Consider the following 23578-nt stretch of genomic DNA (forward strand, 5'->3'; position numbering starts at 1 on the left):
ATGCCCTATCAGCTGGGCCTGTCTGCGTGTTCAGAAGCCACCCCTCCACTAGCAGCTGCTCTCTCTAATCATCAGTGTGCAGAGTTGTGGGAGCTGGAAGTAAATTGTTTCCCAGAAACTTTTTTTTACCCAAAGAGGGGGGCCCTTGTTTATGATGACAGCATTTTTAGTGTACGTTATTAGAATGTCCCCTAAAAATACTGCTGGGAGACTCATACACCCCAAAGCGATACTGAGAAGAAACAAATCTCTTCCCCGTTCCAGTATCATTAATGAATTATGGCAGGAGATACCACCATATGTAAATACTAAGTACTTTCCTGGAAATTGGAGCCCTGGTGGCAAAGTGGTTAAAGAACTTGGCAGTTCAAATCCACTAGCCACTCCTTGGAAACCCTTATGGGCAATTCTCCTCTCTCCTAAAGGGTTGCTGTGAATCGGAATCAACTCGATGGCAGTAGGTTTGGGTTTTCCTGGGAATCCGTAGAAAGGTGAACCTGGTACCAGGCACGATACCCACAAGAGTGTTCAACTGCCCTGCCCATCCCACACCTGGCCTGAATCAAGTGCTCGGCTGGCTGCCCTACACCCTGTGAGTCCTTAGTCTTAGCCTATTAATCGTGACCTCGAGCTTCAGTTCCTGGTCCCAGACAGAGCCAGGGTCAGAAATTCTCTGGGGCAACCTCAGAGCAACTGTGTTTTCTAGTCTCATTTGCGGTATGCACACAGACAGTTAATAACAGTACTTTTACCTTATAGGAGTCCCTGGGTGGTGCAAATGGCTAAGTGCTCAACTACTAACCAAACGGTTGGTAGTGGGGAACCCAGAGGGGAAAGGGAAAGCATGCTGTCACATTGTGGGGGTTGCAACCAATGTCAGGAAACAACAGGCACAGACATTTTGAATGAGAAATTAACTTGAGCTGTAAACTTTCACCTAAAGCACAATTAAAAACAAATAAAATAATAGCAAAAACAAACAAAAGTCAGAGGTTCAAACCCACAAAATAAACAAACGTTGGAGGTACCTTGGAAAAAAAGTCTGGTGATCTACATCCAAAGGGTCACAGCTCTGAAAACCCTATGGAGTGGTTCTACTCTGCACAAATGGGGCACCATGAGTCGGAATTTACATGACAGCAACTATTTTGTTTTGTTTTCTGGTTTTACCTTATACCCCAGTCCCAGTGGAGGGCTACATCAGGCCTAGTACCCCAAAGTTGCTTTTGACCTGGGGGACCAGTCTTTCCCCATAAGCCATCTTAGAGTTTGAAAACTTGACCTTGATGCTGACCTCTTTGCTGCTGCCTGTACATCTGCCTGGACTTCTCGCCTGTAGGCTTCATGCCCCTCCCCAACCACTTATCCCACCCCCGCAGATAATGGGGTCTGATCATCAAGCCCTGTTTTCAGGGTAAATCTTGATCATCTAGCTTCAGGTGATCCCTCTGTCATTTGCACTCTGATATTATTTAGTATGGTCCTGGGAGCATACTGCTGTTTATTGGGAGCCTAAGTTCTTGTTTCTCTCTTCACATTTGCCTCCTTCATAACAAACTGTGCTTTATAGTTCTTTGTGCCTCATATCACACTTAGCAGGGTGCCTGACACATAGTAGGCACTCAACAAGTGTTCCTATAATGAATGAGGCACTCATTGGCTTTCAACACGAGTTACAAGAAATTAATGAGTACAAATAAAATGAATGCTATGCTTTCCACCAAAAACTGCATTTTGATAACTGTTGCTTGAAAAATTAGTACATTGTGTGTTTTTAAATGAGGATGATTTATTGCTATTGTCTAACATGTGATGAAAGACAAAAAAATTGTTTGTAGGATCATTGGCTTGAGCACATCAATGGCACTGTTGGACAGTTCTTGCTGAGTGTTAAGATGATTTATGTAACAGACCGAAGGTTTCCACAGTAATATATTATAGTCTCAAGCTATCAAGCCTTGTTCATGCAGAGACAAAAGAATCTGGAAAATACTTACTTCTGAAGTTTTCCCCAGAAGAAATCAGAGATAATCTTGATGCTGTTTAAGCTCTTTCCGAAAAAAATCACCATTACTTGCAATATCATAACTTCTGAAAATGTTCAGAGGAAATTTATTGTTTCTCTAATGAACTCCTCAGTTTCCTTTGCTTTCAATTCAGTTATTTGAATCATGCAACAGGAATTTTCAATAATAGAGGATGGAACATGTTTAAACATTGGCCTTTTTCTATTAACATCCAGGAATTATGTTACGGATTAAAAATTAAGGCATTCTGTATACATTCGATGGCAGCACTATTTATTTCTCTTTCAAATAAAGAGCCATGTGAGAAACATATTTGACAATGTTCTAACCACGGCCATATTTTTAGTGTATGCATGATTCCATGAATCCATCCAATAATTTAAAGATATGTACAATACGGTATCTTTTGAATTCTTCTGAGTTATGGGACCCCTTGTCACCAGAGATTGAGTGCTCCATATAATGATTGCAATATGTGGACAGAGACCCTCAAATACAGAGCCCTTCCGGTGGAAAAACTAGATTTTAAAAAAGAGAAGAAAATTCAAAATCCAAAGGAATTTCCCAATGTTTGGTCCTGGTCAGGTTATATTAACACTCCATTCTAGACAGTATGAAAACATGAATTCTTTGCAGTCAAAAGACAAGTCAGCCTCGTTGAATTGACACCCTGCTTCCAGATATAATAATGTAGAATAAGAATATATAGAACAGGCTACAGCAAGAGGAAACATGAATTGCTGGAGGAAAATGTAATGTAAACAGGATACCCAGCTCGTGGAATATGTAAAACGACATGATTAAAAAGGAACGTGAAGATGTAATTAAACAGACAAGGAGCATGAAATCTTCCAGAAACCAGGTGAGAAGTTCCCTTGGAATGCTGAAATGGGAAGTTGGGAGGGAGGACAAGGGAGAAGGAGAACTTTGGCTCTGGTCAAGTGGCTGAGAAGGCATCCAAACGTCATCAAATCTAAACAGATTGGAAAGACTCCTTGTTACTTTTCTAACCTCATTCTCCTGATTCTAGCCTCAACTGTGACCCATCTGATTATCAGTTTGACCTCCTTCCCAAGATGCTCACAGGGAAGATAGCCTTTCTGGGGACACAAGACGGTATGTGAGGAAGCCTAGCTTTCGTTGCATGCTTAGACAACAGCAATCTGGATCACAAATGCTACCGCCTTGTAGCTGGGTGGTGTGAGTTGAGCTGCCTTGGTTGCAGACCTGCCAAAGGAATCCCCTGAGGGAGTGGAGTCATTGACACTGTGCAATAATAAGTCGTTATGCCTGGGCTCTTCATCATACCTGGCCTACCCACCCTTCCCCACTATATTTTTGTTCTTTCATTTCAAAGATGTAATTTAATACCATTGAAATGAAGGTGAAGCTTTGGCTTAGCTATTTATAGGGAGCAATTAAATGCATACATTATATATGAATGGGGCTACACTTTGCTCCTATATAAGTTCTGATCCATGGCTAATATGCAGAAATTCCTTTGTAATACTATTGTGGGAAAAAAATCTAAATGCTCTATCATGCTATCTATAGTTGTTTGCTTTCTAAGACATGATCCAGGCCATGCATATATAAATCTGTTTAGCAGTAACCACAGCTGTGCCAACGTTGCCATTTATCAAGAACTTTCTATGTGAAAGACATGTATCATTAGGCTTTTATGTATGTTTTTAATCCCCGAAGAAGCCCATGAGGTAGATGGTAACATCGCCATTTTTCAGATATTGAAACTGAGGCTCACCAGGAATAAAAAAAAAACTTTCCCCAGCACCCAGACTAGTAAGTGCTTCAAAGAACCTAGAGGCAAACCCTGTCAGTTGGACTCCAAAAGCTCAGCTCTTTCCAACATTTCCTGCAGGCTCCCATCAGTCACTGAGAAATCCTATGGGCACTCTCAACTGATCCAAAGTCTGTCTTCTTCCCATCACAGAAAGATGTAGCACTTTATCAGCCAAAGGAGTAAATAGTCCTTATAAGGTTTTAAGAAAATTACTTGAAATAGTCACTGAATCTATTATTTAGACTCCAAAACTATTCTCTTAATGACGATAACATTTGGAATTACAACTTTAATGCTTCCAACATTCCCCTGTGGCCTTGAGAATTGGATATGTTTTCCAGAATGAGCCAAGCCTCGTTAAAGCTCACCCCACTCCAACCCAAAGTCAGTGCTCCCTGGTCACAGTGTAATACAGTGTCTCTCACACCAGAGCAGAGGAGTCATCTGGCACATCCCTGCACCAGCAGTACTGTGAGACCCTCCCATGTCTTAAGATCAGCGAGAACCGAGTTAATTAGCAATAATGTAATTGTGCGTGCTTTGAATGAAGAATCTGGTTGGGATCCTGCAGACTGACTCTGGCTTAGTCCAAATCATGCTTCTTTGTTTCCTACTTACCTTTAGGTAATATGGCAACCTATAAAACCAATTGCGCTCAAGCCAATTCCGACTCATAGCGACCATATAGGACAGAGTAGAACTGCCCTGTAGGGTTTACAAGGAGTGCCCTGGTGGATTTGAACTGCCTACCTTTTGGTTAGCAGTTTGGTTAACCACTATGCCACCAGGGTTTCCATAATATGGTAAAGCGCCAAGATAAAATTAAGTGTATTGGTCTACATTTTATAGTGCTATATTATCCCTAAATACTTTCTCTACATGTGTACAGAAGGTCATCACTGACTTTTGACATTTGTTGGGGAGGAGGGAGGCAGTATCTTCAGGAAGGTGATATCACCTTTGAAAGTCTATACTTATCTCCACCACCCCCCACCCCCCAGCATTCTCCCCTGGGGCTCAGGAACACAGGGTCTCAGAAGACATGGGAGTGATTCCCTGGTGGCCTCCCAATCAAGCTAAAAAAGTGCATTCCTGCTGTTTCATGGACATATGCAAGGGTCCTGTGCAGGATCAAATGATCTTTAGTCCCTAAAATCTTGGAAAATGAAAGACTCTTTAAACCCAGTCCTCATTGAGACTTGAGGAAGGAAAATACCCCAAGTCAGAAAAGGATCTCAAGTCACAGTGGGCCAGTGCAGAGGTCCACTGCTTCATCAGGGGACGACCTGGCTTAAGCCTTTTCTCATCACTCAGTCATTTGGTCTCATCACCAATGTCCTTGTTTCTGTGATCAGAGCACCCTGATCCGTCGCTCAGCCCCACTCATCTCATTAGGGCCTTCCCGCTGGCCACACATGGGGATCGTACCCTCTGCCGACACTGCAGCATCACTCAGGCTTGACTGTACTTCTTGTGAAGTGGCTGTCACCCGCGGTGTCTTCATTCAGAGCTTTGGCTGTCCCCAGCTCCACAGCTGATGTTCTACTAGGAGTGGGTGTTAGGCTCCAACAGGCTCTGAGAGCCAGAAGGGCACAAATGCTCCTTGCCTGATCCTCTGGGGTGTGCTGTGTCACCATGGGGTGCTAAGTGAAAACTACCATATGGGAGCAGAGCCAGAGCCAGAGAGGACACCAAACTACTCTGCCCCACCCTTCCTGAGATCACACAAGCCCTTCCACCTCAGACAAAATATTTTTGGCTTCCTGACACCATGTTGTCAATTTGCCAATGCAAAGTATTGGAAATACAAAATATTTATTCAAGCTCATGGAATAACAGTGGTATATTCACAACTTTCATGCCTTTACAGAATCCTTTAGTATTCATTCGTTCATTCATTCAAATGTTTATTCATTCAACAAACACCGAACACTAATTCTAACCAGGTAGCTTGATGGAGAATAAGGGAAGATATTGAATCATATCCTACTGTAATATATCCAAAAAAACTGCAAATTATCTATGATACAAAATGTACTACTGTTAAGAAAACTTATTCCTATTAAGTTTGAAAAATTAAAGCTGTCCTGTCCTAGAAATCAAAGTTGAGGAATTAGCTAATGCATTTTCACACTTAAAAAAAAAAAAAAGTAATTAGTCTGGCATTGAAGTCTTTGTAAGTTCTGGAACATGTTGACATTTACACAATAATATACTTTTATAGGGTATTAGTTACAGTGTAGCAGGCTCATGGCAAATAATCATATCATGACTTCTAACGTAAAGAATAGAAGCTACCAAGTAGCCTTATGTTGTTAAAATTCTTTATCCACATAACTACCAATTACTGGAGAAGTTGTGGAATTTGTGGTTTTGGTATATAATTGCATGGATTAAATAACGTTAATGTGTAATTACATGAAAATAAACCATGTAGCTTAGTTAAATCGCAGTACAATTGTTATCGCTGAATGTAAAGTGATACCAATTAAACCTTCCTTTAAAACATCACAAATTAAGTTCTAACTACTGAAGAAACTCTAGAATATAAACTCATGGTATACCATAGATAGAATATCCCTCAGTATTTTCAGAGGTTTAATGGCATTTGTAAAATTAAAAATACCGTTCTCACTTATCACTGACATTAATTGTGCCTAATTAAGGAAACTTCCAAACAGAGATGAACTTCTTAAAAGCCATATATCAATAAGTCCAGCAGTTGCCATGTTGACAAACAGACAAATTATGACTTCTCATACTCATATTGAGTAAACAATTTATTTTAGTAGGGTGGATATTGGGGTGAAATTTGAGGTAAGGAAAGACCTGACAGTAATACTAATTCTTATTGTTAGATAAAACCTTATAATATTCTGTGCATGAAAATCAGCTGGATATTGGAAATTTTGTATCATTCAGCCTAATAAAATGATAGCAATCAAATATCACAACAATAAAAATATGTTCTTCATATGTCCGTTTCTCTTCTGTACTGAGTAGATCGTTCACCAGCTGGGTGTCATCAGACAAGTTATTTAGCTTCTGAGCCTCAATTTTCTCATTTGGAAAATACAGGTAATAATTGGAAACCCAGTGGTGCTATGGTTAAGACCTATGACTGCTAACCAAGAAGGTCGGCAGTTCGAATCTACCAGGTGCTGCTTGTAAACTCTATGGGACGGTTCTACTCTGTCCTATAGCGTCGCTATGAGTCGGAATCGACTTGATGGCAATGGATTTTTTTTTTTAATAGGTACACAAAGAATTAGTATAAGGATTAAACAAAGACAACATAGTCTAAGGACTCAATACAGTGCTTTATACACAATAGGCGTTAATAAAAATTCTTCCCCTGACTCTTGTCTCCCACTGGCTTAGATTTATAGACTCAAGATCTAAAATACATCAGAAAAGTGAGAATTTAATCAAACTTGTAATTTTGACACACAATACTAATATATTATTCGAACAAGAGATATATACTGTTAACAGGAGAATTTGGTAATGGATGGTTGAATTTTTATAGCCGGTGGGTTTTTTTTTTTTTTTTTCCAGCAGAACTTAGATGTTAAAAAATGTATCTCCAGGGAAGAATCAAACATTCCTATACCCCCAAACTCTAACCCCCACATGCCTCTACATGACCAGGTCTAAATTCCAGATGTTCTAAGTAGCTCTTCATTTAATCTTGTCTTTTAACAGCACCTAAACAAATATATCAAAACTCGTACGACGTTTAGCAAGTGCGACTTGAAGATTTTCTTTCTGTTAGACAAATAGACGCCATCTGGAAAAAATAACCCCAAGCACTTGGACACAGAAACATGAAGCTTATTGGCTAAACTCCCGATGAATACCATACCCTACTTTCTTTGGCTCCTACCCTCTGCCTGCTCATTTCAAATCTTGCACACTTCAGCAGGCACCATGCTGTTAGACAAGGGAATCCTTGTTACCCACGCACCCAATCACAGCGAAGCCTGTCTTCATTTGAAAGATAGGCTTGCAAGAATTATCTGGACCCAAATTGTTTCCTCTCATATTGTGACACCTGCTCTGTAAAGGACACTAAATATCACTGTGTATTGATATTAATGGGTAACAATGTTTTATTATTCAGTTCTTTCTTACATTGCTCAATGTTTACCACATTCCATTTTTAAACAGGAGTGTCTTCATATAATCTTTCTTCCCTCCCTCCCTCCCCATTTTATCTAATGCTACTTTCTAAAAGAAAAAAGCCTCAGATATGTTAATGCTATTTATTTTACTGATAATGACTTTTATTTCTGAATTAATTTATAATAATATTAGTATTATTTTGCCTTTCAAAATTGAGTGAGCTGAATTTCAATGACTGCAATATTACTTTTCAGCTTTTAGGGGGAAATCAAATAGCTATATGTTAATAATCAGAAATCAAGAAAGCAACCTTGACTTTTATTCTGATGATGTAATCCTGGGGATAAACATGGCTTTTTGTGGCTTTTTTTCCCCATATATGACACTTCGAATGCAACCACACAGCAGCAAGCATAACTTACTTCTTTATTAATTATTTTTCTTTTGTCAAAGGTAAGTATGTAGCTTTTCAAAACCTAAAAGCAATCACCCCGGAGCTTCTGGAATCCATTTTATTACAGCCCGTGATCTGAGCAGTGGGGGAGCCCTATGAAACATGTTTGATCAAACATTAATTTTATAAATTGCCCTCCTTCCCCACGATTCCACTGAAAAAAGGTATTCAGCTAGATTAGAACTCTGGAAAATTTTAATGGGACCTTTGAAATCAGTTTGAGTTCAGCTTCTTGGAAGAAAGAAAACCGCCTAATGGAAGCACGCTTTGTACCAGAAGTGGACGTGACTTTGAGGCAATTTGCTTCCCTGCATAATAGGGAAACTCCGGCAGCATACTCTGAATGTTTGAAATGTCTTTGCCAAATTCATCGTGTTACCCGTAATACGTCTGCAGGGCTCATGGGTGTTTGTTCCTGATGATGAAGGACATGTCTCTCTTGTCTTTTTGCAGTCCTACCCTGGTCCAAGCCTGGAGAGCGAAGACTTCAACATCCCACCCATCACTCCTCCTTCGCTCCCTGACCACTCGCTGGTGCACCTGAATGAAGTCGAGTCCAGCTACCACTCTCTGTGCCACCAAATGAACCACAATGGCCTGCTGCCATTTCACCCGCAAAACATGGACCTACCTGAAATCACCGTCTCTAACATGCTGGGACAGGAGGGCACGCTGCTGTCCAACTCCATCTCTGTGGTAAGGACCCACATACCAACTGGTGGTGGGGAGCAAGGGACATGCAGAGGGCAGAGCCATATTTAAGGCAAGGAAATTTAAATGCTGAAACTAGAACTGTGTTTTAAGCTATGGAAAATGTTCTCTATAAAAGCAATTTTCCGCATTTTACTTCCCAAGTCAAAGTCAGTTAATTATTTCTCTATCACTCCTACTTATAACTGAAGGCACTAAGTACTATGTTGACGCTGAATGTGCTGGCTTACTAGTGTTCAAATGAAAAGTTTTCTTAAGAAAAGCCGTGTCTCATCCCCTGCAGGACGCCTGCCCAAGGAAGGTCACCACATTGTCTGAATAGAAACTGCTATTAAACTCGATTTCCCCCCATTTTTTGCTCTCAAATTACACAATTTTACATAACAGGAAAGCAAGAAAGCAACTTTCATTTTTATTTTGTAGGTGTAATTTTGGTGATCAAAATTCATCTCCATTAACGTGTTCCAGTCTGTTGGGTCTGTTGTTGTGCTAAATCCTCCAATATGGGAACGTTCTCAAATTCCGTGGTAACACGTATCACACAGAAAACCAGCAAAAACTCAAATTACTAGCCCTATCCAACAAGTCCTGGAGTCCTGGTGGTGCAGTGGTTAAGAGACCTGCTGCTAACCAAAAGGTCAGCATTGCAAATCTACCACCCACTCCTTGGAAACCCTATGGAGGCAATTCTTCTCTTTTCCTATAGGGTTGCTATGAGTTGGAATCGATTTGATGGCAGAGGGTTTGTTTTTTAACCCAGTGAGTCCTACAGGGTCTGTATTTTAACAAGCACCCTACATACACTGGCTTTTTGTAAAAGCTGTCTCTCTGATTTTCATGTCATCAAATTTTTAATAGTTTCTATCTATGACTTCACTGGCCAAAGGCAGAGTTTTGTGCCATGTCATAAACCCTTCTCCCAGGTGAGAGTGACTTTTCATTAGCCCTCTTTGGGGACTGTGTTTGATAACTGACCAGCCTGACTCACTCTGGTGTCCACTCTGTAATCCACTGAACAGGACTGGCCTGCTGACAATGAACACAGTGATTAACTTGCTCATATTAAGTTATTTCTGCTAAAATTAAAAAGCAGCTCATATTAACACTTTTCTAAATCATTTGGAGATATATATCTACCTTGAGTGACTTCGCAAGGAGGTTTTTCTGTTATTCATGAATATAAGGAGAGGAAAAACAAGAGGAGAAAGAAGTTTCTTTGAAGAATGAAGACCAGAGCCTAATGCCCCAACACCGTGTAGATTCTCATAAGTCATGGCAGCTCTCTGAGCTACCAGCAGTGTCAGAAAAAAAACATTCTTGTTGACCAGTTGTTTAGATTACAGTACATCTGTATAGATTTGTCCTACTGAAAAACCAAAATCTGTTGCCATCCTGTGATTCTGATTCATAGCAATTCTGTAGGACAGAGTAGAACTGTCCCGTAGGGTTTCCAGAGGACAGCTAACCAGAAAGCCAAACCCACTGCCATCAATTCAGACTCATAGTGACCCAGTAGGACAGAGCAGAACTGCCCCATAGGGTTTCCAAGGAGCGGCTGGTGGTTTCAAATTGCCAACCTTTAAGTTAACAGCTGAGTTCTTAACCACTGCGCCACCAGAGTGGCTGGTGGATTCAAACTGCCAGCTTTTTGGTTAGTAGCCAAGCTCTTAAGCACTGCACTACGAGGACTCCAGCTTTGTCCTAAGAGTATGGTATTTTTATGCAATAATCTATGTAAATGTGTTATGCTAATTTTTTACAGCAACATGTTAAAAATTAGCATAGTGGCGTTTATGGAAATACCTTGAAGGGGAGGGCATGGTTAGCAAATGCAGAAAAAAAAAAAATTTTTTTCTTTTGTAGAAGACACCTGTTATTTGTGTAGAAATGTGGTATTAACTATGACTTCATAACGTAGGGAATGGATTTTTTAATGTTGTTGTGTGCCATTGAGATGATTCCAACTCATCGTGACCCTATAGGACAGAGTAGAACTGCCACATAGGGTTTCCTAGGCTGTAATCTTTTTTTGCAGATCTCCAGGTCTTCTCTCCCGTAGAGCCACTAGTGGATTCAAACTGCTGACCTGTTTGGTTAGCAGCCGAGCACTTAGCCATTGTGACATGAGGGCTCCTGTTGGATTTTTTAGTAAATGTGCTAAAAGTGTAAATCTGGATAATGTTGTTTTGATGCATTCACAGGTTGTCCCAGATTTCTAAATAACCAGAAGGCCATTAAAAAAAGGGCACCAATCACTAATAGCGATTCCTTCGTGAATATTAGGTCCTTCTAATAAGGGTCTGAACACACAGGAGATGCTCCCAGGGTGTTAGCAGAGGGAAAGTTCTGAACACACAGGAGATGCTCCCAGGGTGTTAGCAGAGGGAAAGTAGCTTTTATTGCTTAAAAAGGGGGCAGGCAGCACACCAGAACAGATTCAGATCCATTTTTGAGTCAGTCTCCCCCAACACACACACACTCAAAAAGCCTGTGTGGGCAGAGATGTCAACTATTCTATGTGCACCCCACCTTGTGCAGTAGGTGAGGGACTCAAAAGGGGCCTACTTTCTGCCCATCCGCCCTGGCCGGGTAGGATTAGTTAGGTAGGCTGAAGACTTCTGCTAAACATGCTTCCACCTAGCACCATAGCCAAGGGACTCCAAGGGTTGTCCCCCAACCATGTTTATACCCAAAGCCTAAGTGACTGGGACCCAGAGTAAACTTGCCCGCCTTACCACCCCTAGGAGGGGCGTTGTCAGATACCTTGGCGCCTACCCAGAAAAGTATCTCTTTAACCCTGCTAACAAACATCAAGCCTCAGAGGGTGCAGGGTGGTGGTTTGTTCAGAGGCCTCATCGTGCCCCCCTCCCTTCTTGAAGTATGTTGTCAAGGTGCTGAGTTGAAGACTCCCAACTCCTTTGCATGCCTTAAAGTGTTGTCTGGCTGTTGCAGAAAAACAAAGAGCACCTTAATTGCTCAAGCTTTTTTCAGAAACCAAAGACAAAAGGCCAAACCAAGTTCCTTGTCTCACAGTTGCACTTAGAAGTGGTCCCCTTGAAATTTACATATCTACTCCTCTTTGGGACTAAGCCTTCAGACTCAGTTCTTCAGCCACATGAGCCATCTGGGTTCATGCCTTCACAGTGCTGCCCCACCTCCTGCCATTCTCTAAGGAGAGGAAGGAGGAGGCAGTCTGCTGTGCTCCTTTTGGTAGGATGCGCGTTGGGCCTCAGGAAGGGTAACAAGACATTTAGCTATATAGTGTGAGTCTCAAATCTCTTTGTCCTTTATGTAATTTACCTTCTTTAGTTCAAACCCACTGCGGGAGAAAAGCCTGGCAATTTGCTTCAGTAAAGATTACAGCCTAGAAAACCCTATGGGCGGTTCTACTTTGTCACATGGGGTCACCACGAGTCAGAATCTATTCAACAGCACCCTACAGCAATCACAGAGTCACATTTTACACCCTTAGTGTTCCTAGGACCCTTGCCATATACTATTCACTCTTTATGAAATGCTTGTACAGCTTCAGTAACCACAGGAGCAAACTTCTCCAGATCTGCTGCTCATGGAAGTGGCTCCGTCCTGACCTGGTCACAGCCAAGAGACAGGCTCCTTTCTAGGCTCTCCTCCCACGGTGCTTTCCTCTCCACATCAGCAACACCCACTCATCCAAATTTCTTCATGCTCTCTCCACCCAGCCAAATATTCACTTGTGATGTGTGTTTTGTCTCAACATGGTATTTCCCTTGGCACTTTTAATAGTTTATAAAGGCAGAGGGAAGACAAATCACCTTGTTGCCCTACGCTAAAGGAATGAAGCTCTCATTTAACATTCTAGTTTTGGCAAATGAGTCTAACAGGGACTTTTCACAGGGTGGAAAGCCTGTGAGAGATAACGGTGGTGATCCCATTACCTCCCAAATCACAATCTGCTGGTAGACTTCTGCTTTCCCTACTCCTAACACTGGTCCTAGCATTTTATGCTGTGAGCAAAAATCTCCTCTAGCAAATGATACTAGTCTTGGTGAGGCTTTGAATAGTCTTCAGCGCTGTACAGTAGAACTTTCTGTGATGACGGAGCTGTTCTATAATTTGTGCTGTCTGACAACAGTTGCCATTGAGTCAATTCCAACTCATAGCAGCCCTATAGGACAGAGCAGAGCTGCCCAATAGGTTTTCCAAGTAGCGGCTGGTAGATTCAAACAGCTGACCTTTTGATTAACAGCTGAGTGCTTAGCCACTGTGCCACCAGGGCTCCGTAGTAGTCACTGGCTATTGAGCACTTTAAGAGAGGCTTTGAGTCACGATCGACTCGACGGCAGTGGGTTTGGTTAGTGTAACCAAAGGACAAAATTTTTTATTTTAATTAATGTACATTTAAGTAGCCACATGTAGCTAGCAGCTACGATATGAGACAGAACAGGTCTAGTTAATGCTGTTGATTTTGACATCCAGATCTATATTAAATTCATTTTCCCAAGTCACCGTGGTCTTGCAGAAGTAAATTTGTAGATAAAATTTGTTGTGAGAATCTTGTTTCAAAGGCTGACTCTCTGGCTGGGTTCCAGGAGCCAGAATTTGAGACACTCTTAAGGTGCAAGAGAAGTCTAAAAAAGTTGGAAGAATCAGGAGCTATCTTTTGTCTACTAATTCCTTTGAGAAACAAAGAGCCTCTTCAGTTCTCGTTTTGAGCTGCCGTCTGACTAGAGTGCCACAGATCACTTTATGTATTTGGAATGCTTGCCACAGTCTAAATGTTTGCAAGGGCTCAGAGGAATGCTAGGACATGGTCACTGTCCTTCAGGAATGTAGAAAACACAGACGAAACATAAACAGGTATGAAACAGAGAGAAGCACAAAGCAATTTTAAAGACAGAGGGAAATGCTGAGCTTAACCGTACTGATCATGATCCCAGTAGGACTTCCAAGTTGAAAAAATTACTGTGAGCAGGTTTGGGTAGTTTATAAAACGTAGTGGAAAGGTAGGTCTGCAATCCGGGCTTGAAAGACGATTTTGATTTGGATCAATAGAAAGGAAAGAAACGGCGTGTTGGAAACATTAGAAAATCAGGAAGGATATTTTAAGGAGACCAAAAGCTTCAGAAAACAAACAAAGGAATACGGGCTTGGTGTAATCGAGGCAAAAGCGTTACGAAAACAGTGTTGTGGGAAGACTGTACTAGCAGTAGGACCCTAGCTGGATGGCAGCAGTAAGAAACTAGAGTTGCCGAAAACCTTTGGAGCCTGTTGCCATAATTCAGGCCAGAGGTGTTGAGGAGTGACACCAGGGTGGTGACAGTGAGGGCAGAGATGTGCTATTAAGCTGTTTTCACATCAACCCCAAAGATATATGGGTCTGAGGATGAATGACCTCTCATGCTTAAAAAAAAAAAAAAAAATTTAAATTTAAAAGGCACCAAGAGATTATTTTCTTTGATAGAAACTCTAATAAGAGCGTAAGATTTTCTCATCATGCTTTGCTGTGAAAGCACACCGAAACTCTTTCCTAGCAACTTTGCCCATGGTGACTATGACCACAAAACTGAACAAATGAACTAGTTTGCCAATTGTTGAAAAATCCTTAGAAATAGGGCACAATTTACACCATCAATACTTATAACTGAGAAAACCAAACCCTTTGCTGTCAAGTCGATCCGACTCATGTGACCCTATGTGTTACGAAGTAGAACTGCTCCATAGGATTTTCTTGGCTGTAGTCTTTACAGAAGCAGATCGCCAGACCTTTCTTTCATGGCTCTGCTGGGTGGATTCGAACCACCAACCGTTGGGTTAGCAGCAGATCACAAACAGCTTGCTCCACTCAGGGACCCTAATACTCATATGGCAAAAAAATAAGGCTACAGAAATCAGGATGGAAAAGTTGTCTTCCTAGAGAAGACATACTCTTACCTCACAGTTCTTGCAAGGTTACCTACAACCTGGAAACAGCTAATAAAAGGTAACACTTGTAGGTTCTAAATAATGATCTTGTAAAAGAATCCGTTGGGTATAAGCCACACTAGGCAGATTATGTCTAGGGTCAAGTATCTCCAATTGTATTTTCACAAAGCCCTTTAATATTATTAAAGTTGGGTTTTTCGTTGTTAAAATTGCCCTAGCTTCTTCGTGTTAGGCTTTTCACATCATGGAATTTTAGAATTCGAATGGATCAAAGAGATAAAAATATTTTAGGTCATATTTAGATAGTGTTTCTGTTTTAGATGTTATTGTAATACCTAACGTGTGCAGAAACCCTGGTGGCGTAGTGGTTAAGTGCTACAGCTGCTAACCAAAGGGTTGGCAGTTCGAACCCGCCGGGCGCTCCTTGGAAACTCTATGGGGCAGTTCTACTCTGTCCTATAGGGTCGCTATGAGTCGGAATCGACTCAATGGCACTGGCTGTGGGTTTTAATATGTGTGCATTATTATATATGGGTACTGTTTTATATAATATAAAGTGATTATAAACAATATATAATCTTTACTGAGATTTTATTTTTAAGATAAATTTTGTTGTTTCTGAACCTCAGTGGAAATACTAGTGATACTATTTCATTGGTTATGTTTCCTAACACCTAATACATTAGAAATGAAAAACTTAGTCTGTAATTAAAAATGAATATCTTAAGTGTTAAAAATTCTGCAGCTCTAGTAGATTTTTCCTCCATTTCTCTATTAACATGTTCCCTTTATTCTATTCTCCTGGGTGAATAAATTGAAACACTTTTAGGTAAATAAACTGTAACAGTCAACAGCACTAGCATATCTCAAGTGCCTGCAATAGGCCAGTTCTATGCCAGCTGCTCTTTATATATGATTCATTATCCATTCAGATCTTCGCTCTGCCACTTACCAGAGGTGTCACAACCACTTCACCTCAGCGTGAGGTGTTTTTGTCCCAGTTTTACAAGTACGAAATGGAGGGTCAGAGTGGGTAAGTGACTTGCTCAGTGGCTCAGCCAGCAATGCCCCAGCTTCCCCATCTGAAAAATGGGGATAATTGTAGTCCTTACCTCATGGGGTTAAATGAATATTTATGAGTTTCTTAGACCAGTACCTGTCCATTTTCCAGTTGCCATAGAATCGATTCTGACTCATGGTGCCCATATATGTATCAAAGTACAACAGTGCACCATAGGCTTTTCAATGGCTGATTTTAGTTCCAAGGCACCTCTGGGTAGATTTGAGCCTCCAACCTTTCAGTTACCAGCCAAGCATGTTAACCGTTTGCACCACCCAGGGACCCGCATGTAGAGAGCATTATATAAATATTTGTTAAATAAAATAAGAAAAACAAGCCTGTGTGACTTGGGAGAGAAGGCTTTGCAAAAGACTTATTTATGCTTTAATATTTAATCTTCCTTACATCTGTGAGAAAAATGTATCAATAAGCCGGATATTAAGCAAATAATTCTTTACCATCCGCGGACTGTCCTTATATACCACAGTGATTAAAGTCAACGTCTTTGGGCCGGACTGCCTCAATTCAAATTTGGGCTCTGCCACTTAACAGCCATGTGACCTTGAGCAACTTATATAACCTTTCTGTGGCTCCATTTCCTTAACTGTAAAATGCGTATAATAGGATATTTTATCCCATAGTGTTGTTTCCAGCATTAAAGGAGCTACTATCTGTAAAGTTTGTTGTTGTTAGGTGCCATCGAGTTGGTTCCAACTCATAGCAACCACAGAACAAAACACTGCCCAGTCCTGCACCATGTTCACAATCGTTATGCTTGAGCCCATCGTTGCAGCCGCTGTGTCAGTCCATCTCATTGAGGGTCTTTCCTTTTTCTGCTGACCTTGTACTTTACCAAGCATGATGTCCTTCTCCAGGGACAGATTCCTCCTGACAATATGTCCAAAGTTGATAAGATGCAGGCTCACCCTCCTTGATTCTAAGGACCATTCTGGTTGTACTTCTTCCAAGACAGATTTGTTCGTTCTTTTGGCAGTCCATGGTATATTCGATATTCTTCATCAACACCACAGTTCAAAGGCATCGGTTCTTCAGTCTTCCTTATTCCTGGTGTACAGTAGGTGCTATATTTATTCTATGAGAACCTTTTCTGACGATAAGTTCATTGAGGCAGGATAAGTCGATTGCCCTCTGAAATTTACCACACACATATATAGGGTTACAGCATACGTTGGGTGAGATTTCTTCCTTTCAAAATTCCCACCAGTTCCTTTTTGCATATTCTTGCCTGTGCTGTTTTATGTGTCACCCGGGACTCCTGTGAAAAGTTGGGTTTCTGGCACTTTTAAAAAGATTCCATTTTCTTAACGTCCCTATTTTCCAAGGACAGGCAATAAAACAGAGTAGAATTTCTTTAAGTATATACTGTCGAATAAGTGCCAATTAGTTTTGACTCTTCAGGTCCAAGTTAAACAGCTATTCATGACCCAGCATGCAAGAGCGTTTTTCTCAACATTCCCCTGAGTTATTTTGATAGTGGATAATTGATTAGCCTGCGCTTCTGGGAACATGGTATCTAGTTAGGAGAGTTCTGAGCTGAGAGTCTGGAAAGCCAGGCCCCACCTTGGACACACTTGTTAACGGTGGGCAAGTCCCTGCACCCCTCCATAACCAATGGGCTTAGGTTCTGTGAATTCCAAAATGAGCTTCTTGGAGCCAGGGGATTCCAGGTATCAACCAGGGCAGCTTTGCTCATCTATGTCTCACTTGTTCACATTTCTTGTAAAATCTCACTTGAATAAAGGGTTTTACCCCTAAAAAGACAGAAAGCCACACATGTGGTTGATCTCTAAGGCCCTTTCCAGGACCAGCGTTTTCCTGTGATTCATTCTCTGTGGACTGAAGTGCTGATCCAGATTTCGTCACCAACGTGACTTGTCGCCTTTGTCACTTGGTAATTATTTCCTGCCACCGCTTTGGTCTTCTGAATGTCTTACCTGTCCCCCAAAGCCTAATTGGTTATTAAGATATTTGAACCTACGGAACAGATCTTTTTTTTTTTTTTTTTTGAGTGGAAAATGTTATTCTGTCATTAAGCCGAAAGGGACAGGGCTTTGTGTGAAGGAATGGTGTTTTCATGTTGTTAAAAAAGAAACTACAGAACTATTTGCGGAGAAAAGTGGAATAAGGAAATGCCCATATTTACTATTCATGGTTGATGAGAAAACCTTTGATTCCTGCAAACCAAAATCAAAGGCCTCTCTTCTTTTTCTCCCAGCTTTGATACATTCACTGCTGGGTTTAATCATGGCTTGGTGGAACAGAAAATGCAACCCTATATAAAGTCATGTAAGCCGCGTGGCCTGGCCTATATGCGGCAATGGCTTGTCCTTTGTGCAGTCAACAGAAGCTCTTTCATACAAAGAGAAACCGTGCAAAGTTTTGGAATGGCCTCCCAGAAAGGATTCATTTAGAACCTGGGCTTTTTGCACGCTGTGGTTCCTAATGACACATTATAGAAAATTTACAATGAAAAAAAGCCACAAAGGAGATTTCAATTTCTTGACTGTTTTAAATTTCAAATTCTGGAGTTTAAAATGGAAAAAAAAAAAAAAAAGAGAGAGAGAGAGATGTTAAAAAGCAGTAAAATTGGGGGTTTATTTCCCAAATGCCTTATTTTTGCTAGCAACAAAAGGCAGCATAATGTATATACTCAGATTTATTGTCATTTTTAGCATTCAGTCAAGGCACGCTTTGCATTCAAAGGCCACTGTACAACTGTTTTGACAACCATCACTTCAGTAGGTACCGCGCAGGACACATGGAAGCGAAGCAGGAGTGTTTCTTTAGGTCTGTGGGGAGTGCCATACATCAAGGATTCAAACGTGTTAGAGCAGCGTGAATTTCTAATATGTTGCCATTATGGAAAGGACCACTGGCACATTGAATAATGCAGCTTTCAAAGCCAAGCAGAAAATGTGATTACAGACAATTTGATTGCTGGTTTTAAAATAAATATTTTCAAAATCTTGAGGTATTTTATTGCATGTATGGCATAAAGTACGTAACTGTGGACTGGAGCTAAAAGATGTTTTGGGACAGGAAGGGGCTGATGATGTCAGCCCCATTTAGGTATGGAATAACAGAAGCATTAGTTTAAAATGTAATAGATGTCACAGTGGCTTGTTCCTTTCTTAAAAAAAGCAACAAAAAGAAATGATTTTGCCCACTTTGACAGAAGAAAAAAGATGAAGAAGAATTATTTAGCATTATGCCACAGTTCATCAAATGCTTAGCAATTACAGCCTGGCTCCCTACCCTTTCCCCAAGTTATCCTTTTGTTGTTGTTGTTGTTATTGTAGCAAGTGAGAGCAACATATTAAACCACGTTAATACTGTGAAATAGATTGGTTTTGTTGTTCTTATTTTTGACCATTTATAACAAAAGTATTTTTTTTTTGCTTTTTGGACAAACTCCTAATAAGACCAAAAATATGTATTTGTTAACTTGTTAAGCTCACCTTAATTTTAAGCCCTTTCTTTGCTCAAAGCAGACTACTTTGAATGTGGTATTGATAAATAGTTCAACGGATTCAGTACGTTAATGATTCAGGACTATCTTATCGTGCTATAATAAAATATGATTCCAAACTAGAGTTCTCCTTGATGGTGTTCAGGAACAGAGCCCATTTAAAAATCACACTTTCCCCCTAATATGCCAAGTAATCAAACTCAAGAGACTTTGTATAGAGGATTTGTTGGACATCTTTTTTCCACCCTAGAGTTCACGTGACTGTGTGTCTCACCCACGCATGGAAGAAGTTAAAGAGCTATAAAATCAGTTATATAATTATCATGCTGGAAGCACATTCTGGGAGTTATTCAAACCAGCCTCTGAAGTCTAGGCAGATGTAAACCGAAGCGATTTAAGATATGTGGTTTTCTCTCTAAGAGCCAAGAGTCCACAACTTTCCTTGGTAGCCTGTTTGTGTTTAATTAACCTTGTAACGTGAAGTTGAATTGCAGTGAGGGAGTTAGATTCCTTCCAGGAAGTTCCTTATTGAAGTTAAACCAGAATCTCTTGCTGCTCTTTAAACCTACTGGGTCTGCTTCGGCCGTCTACATGCCGCAGTCAATTTCAAATATTTCATGTTTATTAAGTCAGTTGTGCAGTTGTGTTTTACCTGGCCCAAAGAACCTCCATTCTTTTAACCTTTCACCAAAGGCCACATTTTAAACGTTTTAATGAAATTTAACTTCCTTTTCTTACCCCTGTTGACCAAAATGGTTTGCAGAGCTTCAGAAAGAGCCTGCGGTTGCAGGTTAATTTCTGCATTTCCCCAGTTATGTTCCACTCACACATGGATGTTCTATGACAGGGTCTTTAACGTTGTTGCTATTAATCGCGTTGAGTCGTTTCCATCTCATGGCGACTCCATGTGTGCAGAATAGATCTCTGCTCCGTGGGGTTTTCAAGGATGTGACTTTTGGGAAGCAGATCATCAGGCCTGTCTTCTAAGACCCCTCTGAGTGGATTGGAACCACCAACCTTTTGGCTAGTAGTTGGACTTTTAACAGTTTGTGCCACTTAAAGGACTTCAAGGCCTTTAATAGCCTTTAGTAGCATCGTTGAATTGCTGGTGCATTTAATTTCTGACCCAGTGACCATTCCTGAGATGGATCTCCGGCTGTACTGGTATGTAGCCAGCAGTTCTCCATTTTGTGGAAGTCATTTCAAGTCCTTTATCTGGGGAGGCCATTACAGTGGTGCTATTTGTGCCCTCTTCCTTCTGCACACAAAGACAGGAAAGAAAAACATACTTAAGTGTGCACAATTGTCTTCGGGCAAACCAATTCTAAGTAGGCACCTAAGTAAGAAATCCCATCATCCCCAGATCCAAGAAGCTGTAACCTCCAAATTGTTAAAGAAATATTTTCTAAAGTTGGGGGCAAAATGCTTGGGAGAATATAACACAATACATGAATGCAAAAGAGGTGGGCAGGGGAAGAAGAAATAAACAGCAAGTGAAAACTGAATTCTGTTCAATATAGAAATCATTCACCTGGAGAAAAATAAGCTTGAGGTTCCTCTTGGTGGTTTTTCCCCTCCTTGTTCATTGCCTGCTTACGCTCTTCATTTCTGGTTCAACTAATGTGCCCATCCTTGCCCTCCTATCCTGAGTAACAATAATAGTAATACTGCTTCATACATCATTCTTCTTGCTCCTTCTTTCCTTCTCTTTCCATTCAGCATTAACACACAGGGTAGGCTCTCACTGATGAAAAGAGAAAGTTTCTCCATCCCTCTCACTCTGCCTTTTAAGCTCTTTGCTGAAAAGAGAACCTGGAAACCTGAGAGTTTACCTGGTTTTGCAGTCAAGACCTTCAGGCAGAATTTACTGATAGCAGTGTTACATCGTGCCCAACACCTAGTAGGAGCTCCCTAACTGTTTCTGACTGAGTGAGTGAATGAATTAATCCATTCATCCCCAGTGAAACCCTTGATAATTTTGCCTAGGAAGGCATAGGCTCATATTGCTTTTTATGTTACAAGTCTAAGCAGTCTTCTAAAATGATACAAATATCTTTCCAACTAAAAAAAAGAAACAAAGCACAATGTCATAGATCATGAGGTCTAAGGTCCCTGGGTGGCGCAAAGTTTGTATGTGGCTGCTAAGCGAAAGGTCTGCAATTCGAACCCACCAGTGGCTCCATGGGAGAGAAGACCCGGTGATCTGCTTCCGTAAAGATTGCAGCAAGAAAACCCTATGGAGCAGTTCTACTCTGTGACACACGGGGTCTTCTGAGTCACAAATCAATAACAAAAAATCAACAACATCATGAGGGCCTAATGAGCTAAACCTGCTATAATATTTTCAATAGAGTTCAGTAAATTTAATCCCTAAACACACATCTAGTCTTTGTAGTCTTACTCCTTTATCAACTACCAATTATTCATAAGCTGTACCACTTCAAATTAATATATTTGACGATTAATTACAATTTATAGTTGATCTTCCTGTTTGGAAGAACATTTTTTATTTTTAGAGTAATTTTTATCTGGAACAGCTATTCAGTAAAATTACAACACTTTGAAATAAACATATTCTGTCAAGCTCCCCAAAATGTTGAGAGGGCAGAAGAGACAACATGAAGAACTGACGTCCAGTGTGGACTTGCCCATATGACCAGGGTTGATTTTTTTTTTTTTAATTATGGAATGATTCAGTCTTTGACTTGTTATTTGCTTGGTTTGTGTAAGTAGATTATTAACATTAAAGTGCTGCATTATAAACGCATTTAGTCACGGAGTAAGAGGAGAATTAGTCAAAAATGCTTTCCAGGAGAACAATGAACCAGTCTCATCTCAAGCCACCACTTCCTTCATTATTCATTAACTATTCTTATCTAGAGCACACGGGAACATTTTAAGAGCAGTTGGGTTTGTTTTGTTTTTTCTTCCTTTCAGTTCTTTTTTTTTTTTTTTTTTCCAGTTTGAAAGTTCTAAGTTCCCTTATGTGGACAAGCATTGCCCACAGGAACATAATATCTGTCGTTTTATATTACGTGTTTAAAACGTCCTCCCTGCCAGCAGAAGCATACGCTCCCTGGGAGAACAGGTATGGGGTGCCACAGGACCTTTGACCGTTTGCCACAGTCATTAAAATAGTAGACTCAACTTTCCTTTTGTGGATCATTTAAAATATCACAATCACCATAATCATCCCAAGAACAGGTCTTATTTTTTCCTTCATCTAAGAACTATATTTAACATTTTTATAAATATTTCACCATATAAAATTGATAGTTGAACTTCTCTGAATTTAATGGCCTGTACAAATTTCCCTGGAAATATGAGTAGTAACATTTGAGAGAGAGAGGATTAAACTTTTTTTTTTTTTGTAATTCAGGGTAGCCCTTCTCTTTCTAACAGGCAAGAAACTTCCTGGAAACTTGATACATTTGAAAAGCATTATTCATTAACATATAAAGAGTTTTTGTTTCCTTTAACCCAAATCTTGATCGTCTACTAAATTATTATCTACTCCCCAAACATATGACACTATTAACATTTTCCAGGTTCATATGTGTTGTGTATTTCATCACATTCTTTACTGGCCTGCAGACATGATTGTGGAGCACATTGAGATAGAACCGTATTTCATACATCCCAATACTTGAAAATGCTGTAAGTGAAAAATAATTCTCTCTTCATTTTTTAGAAAGGCGAATTCCTAAGGTTATTGCTAAAAAGATTACATTATTAAGACTATCAAAAGAAAATTAATGCTCTTAACATTTTAACGCATCTTCATTGTGATGTGTACATAGCTTATAAAGCTTGAAGAATTACATAGGAGAAGGAGAGTAATCAGGCTGTGGCCACGTAACTATTATTCACATACGAGTCGTTTCTGACAGAGTAGAACTGCCCCATAGGCTTTCCAAGGAGCGGCTGGTGGATTCAAACTGCTGACCTTTTGGTTAGCAAATGAGCTCTTAACCGCTGTGCTACCATGGCTCCATTATTCACATAG

At 40.4% G+C, this 23578-nt stretch overlaps 1 protein-coding gene across 3 annotated transcripts in view; it reads left to right on the forward strand.

Annotated features, from left to right (window-relative positions):
• Positions 1-23578, forward strand: part of TOX (thymocyte selection associated high mobility group box) — a 364544-nt gene that overhangs the window by 187665 nt on the left and 153301 nt on the right. For all 3 annotated transcript variants that reach the window (XM_049854467.1, XM_049854469.1, XM_049854468.1), the window contains exon 3: positions 8861-9103. In XM_049854467.1, coding sequence (XP_049710424.1) covers positions 8861-9103 — 243 coding nt within the window. The remainder of the gene's footprint in view (positions 1-8860; positions 9104-23578) is intronic.

This window comes from Elephas maximus, chromosome 15 (genome assembly GCF_024166365.1).
Source record: "Elephas maximus indicus isolate mEleMax1 chromosome 15, mEleMax1 primary haplotype, whole genome shotgun sequence".
Taxonomy (NCBI): domain Eukaryota; kingdom Metazoa; phylum Chordata; class Mammalia; order Proboscidea; family Elephantidae; genus Elephas; species Elephas maximus.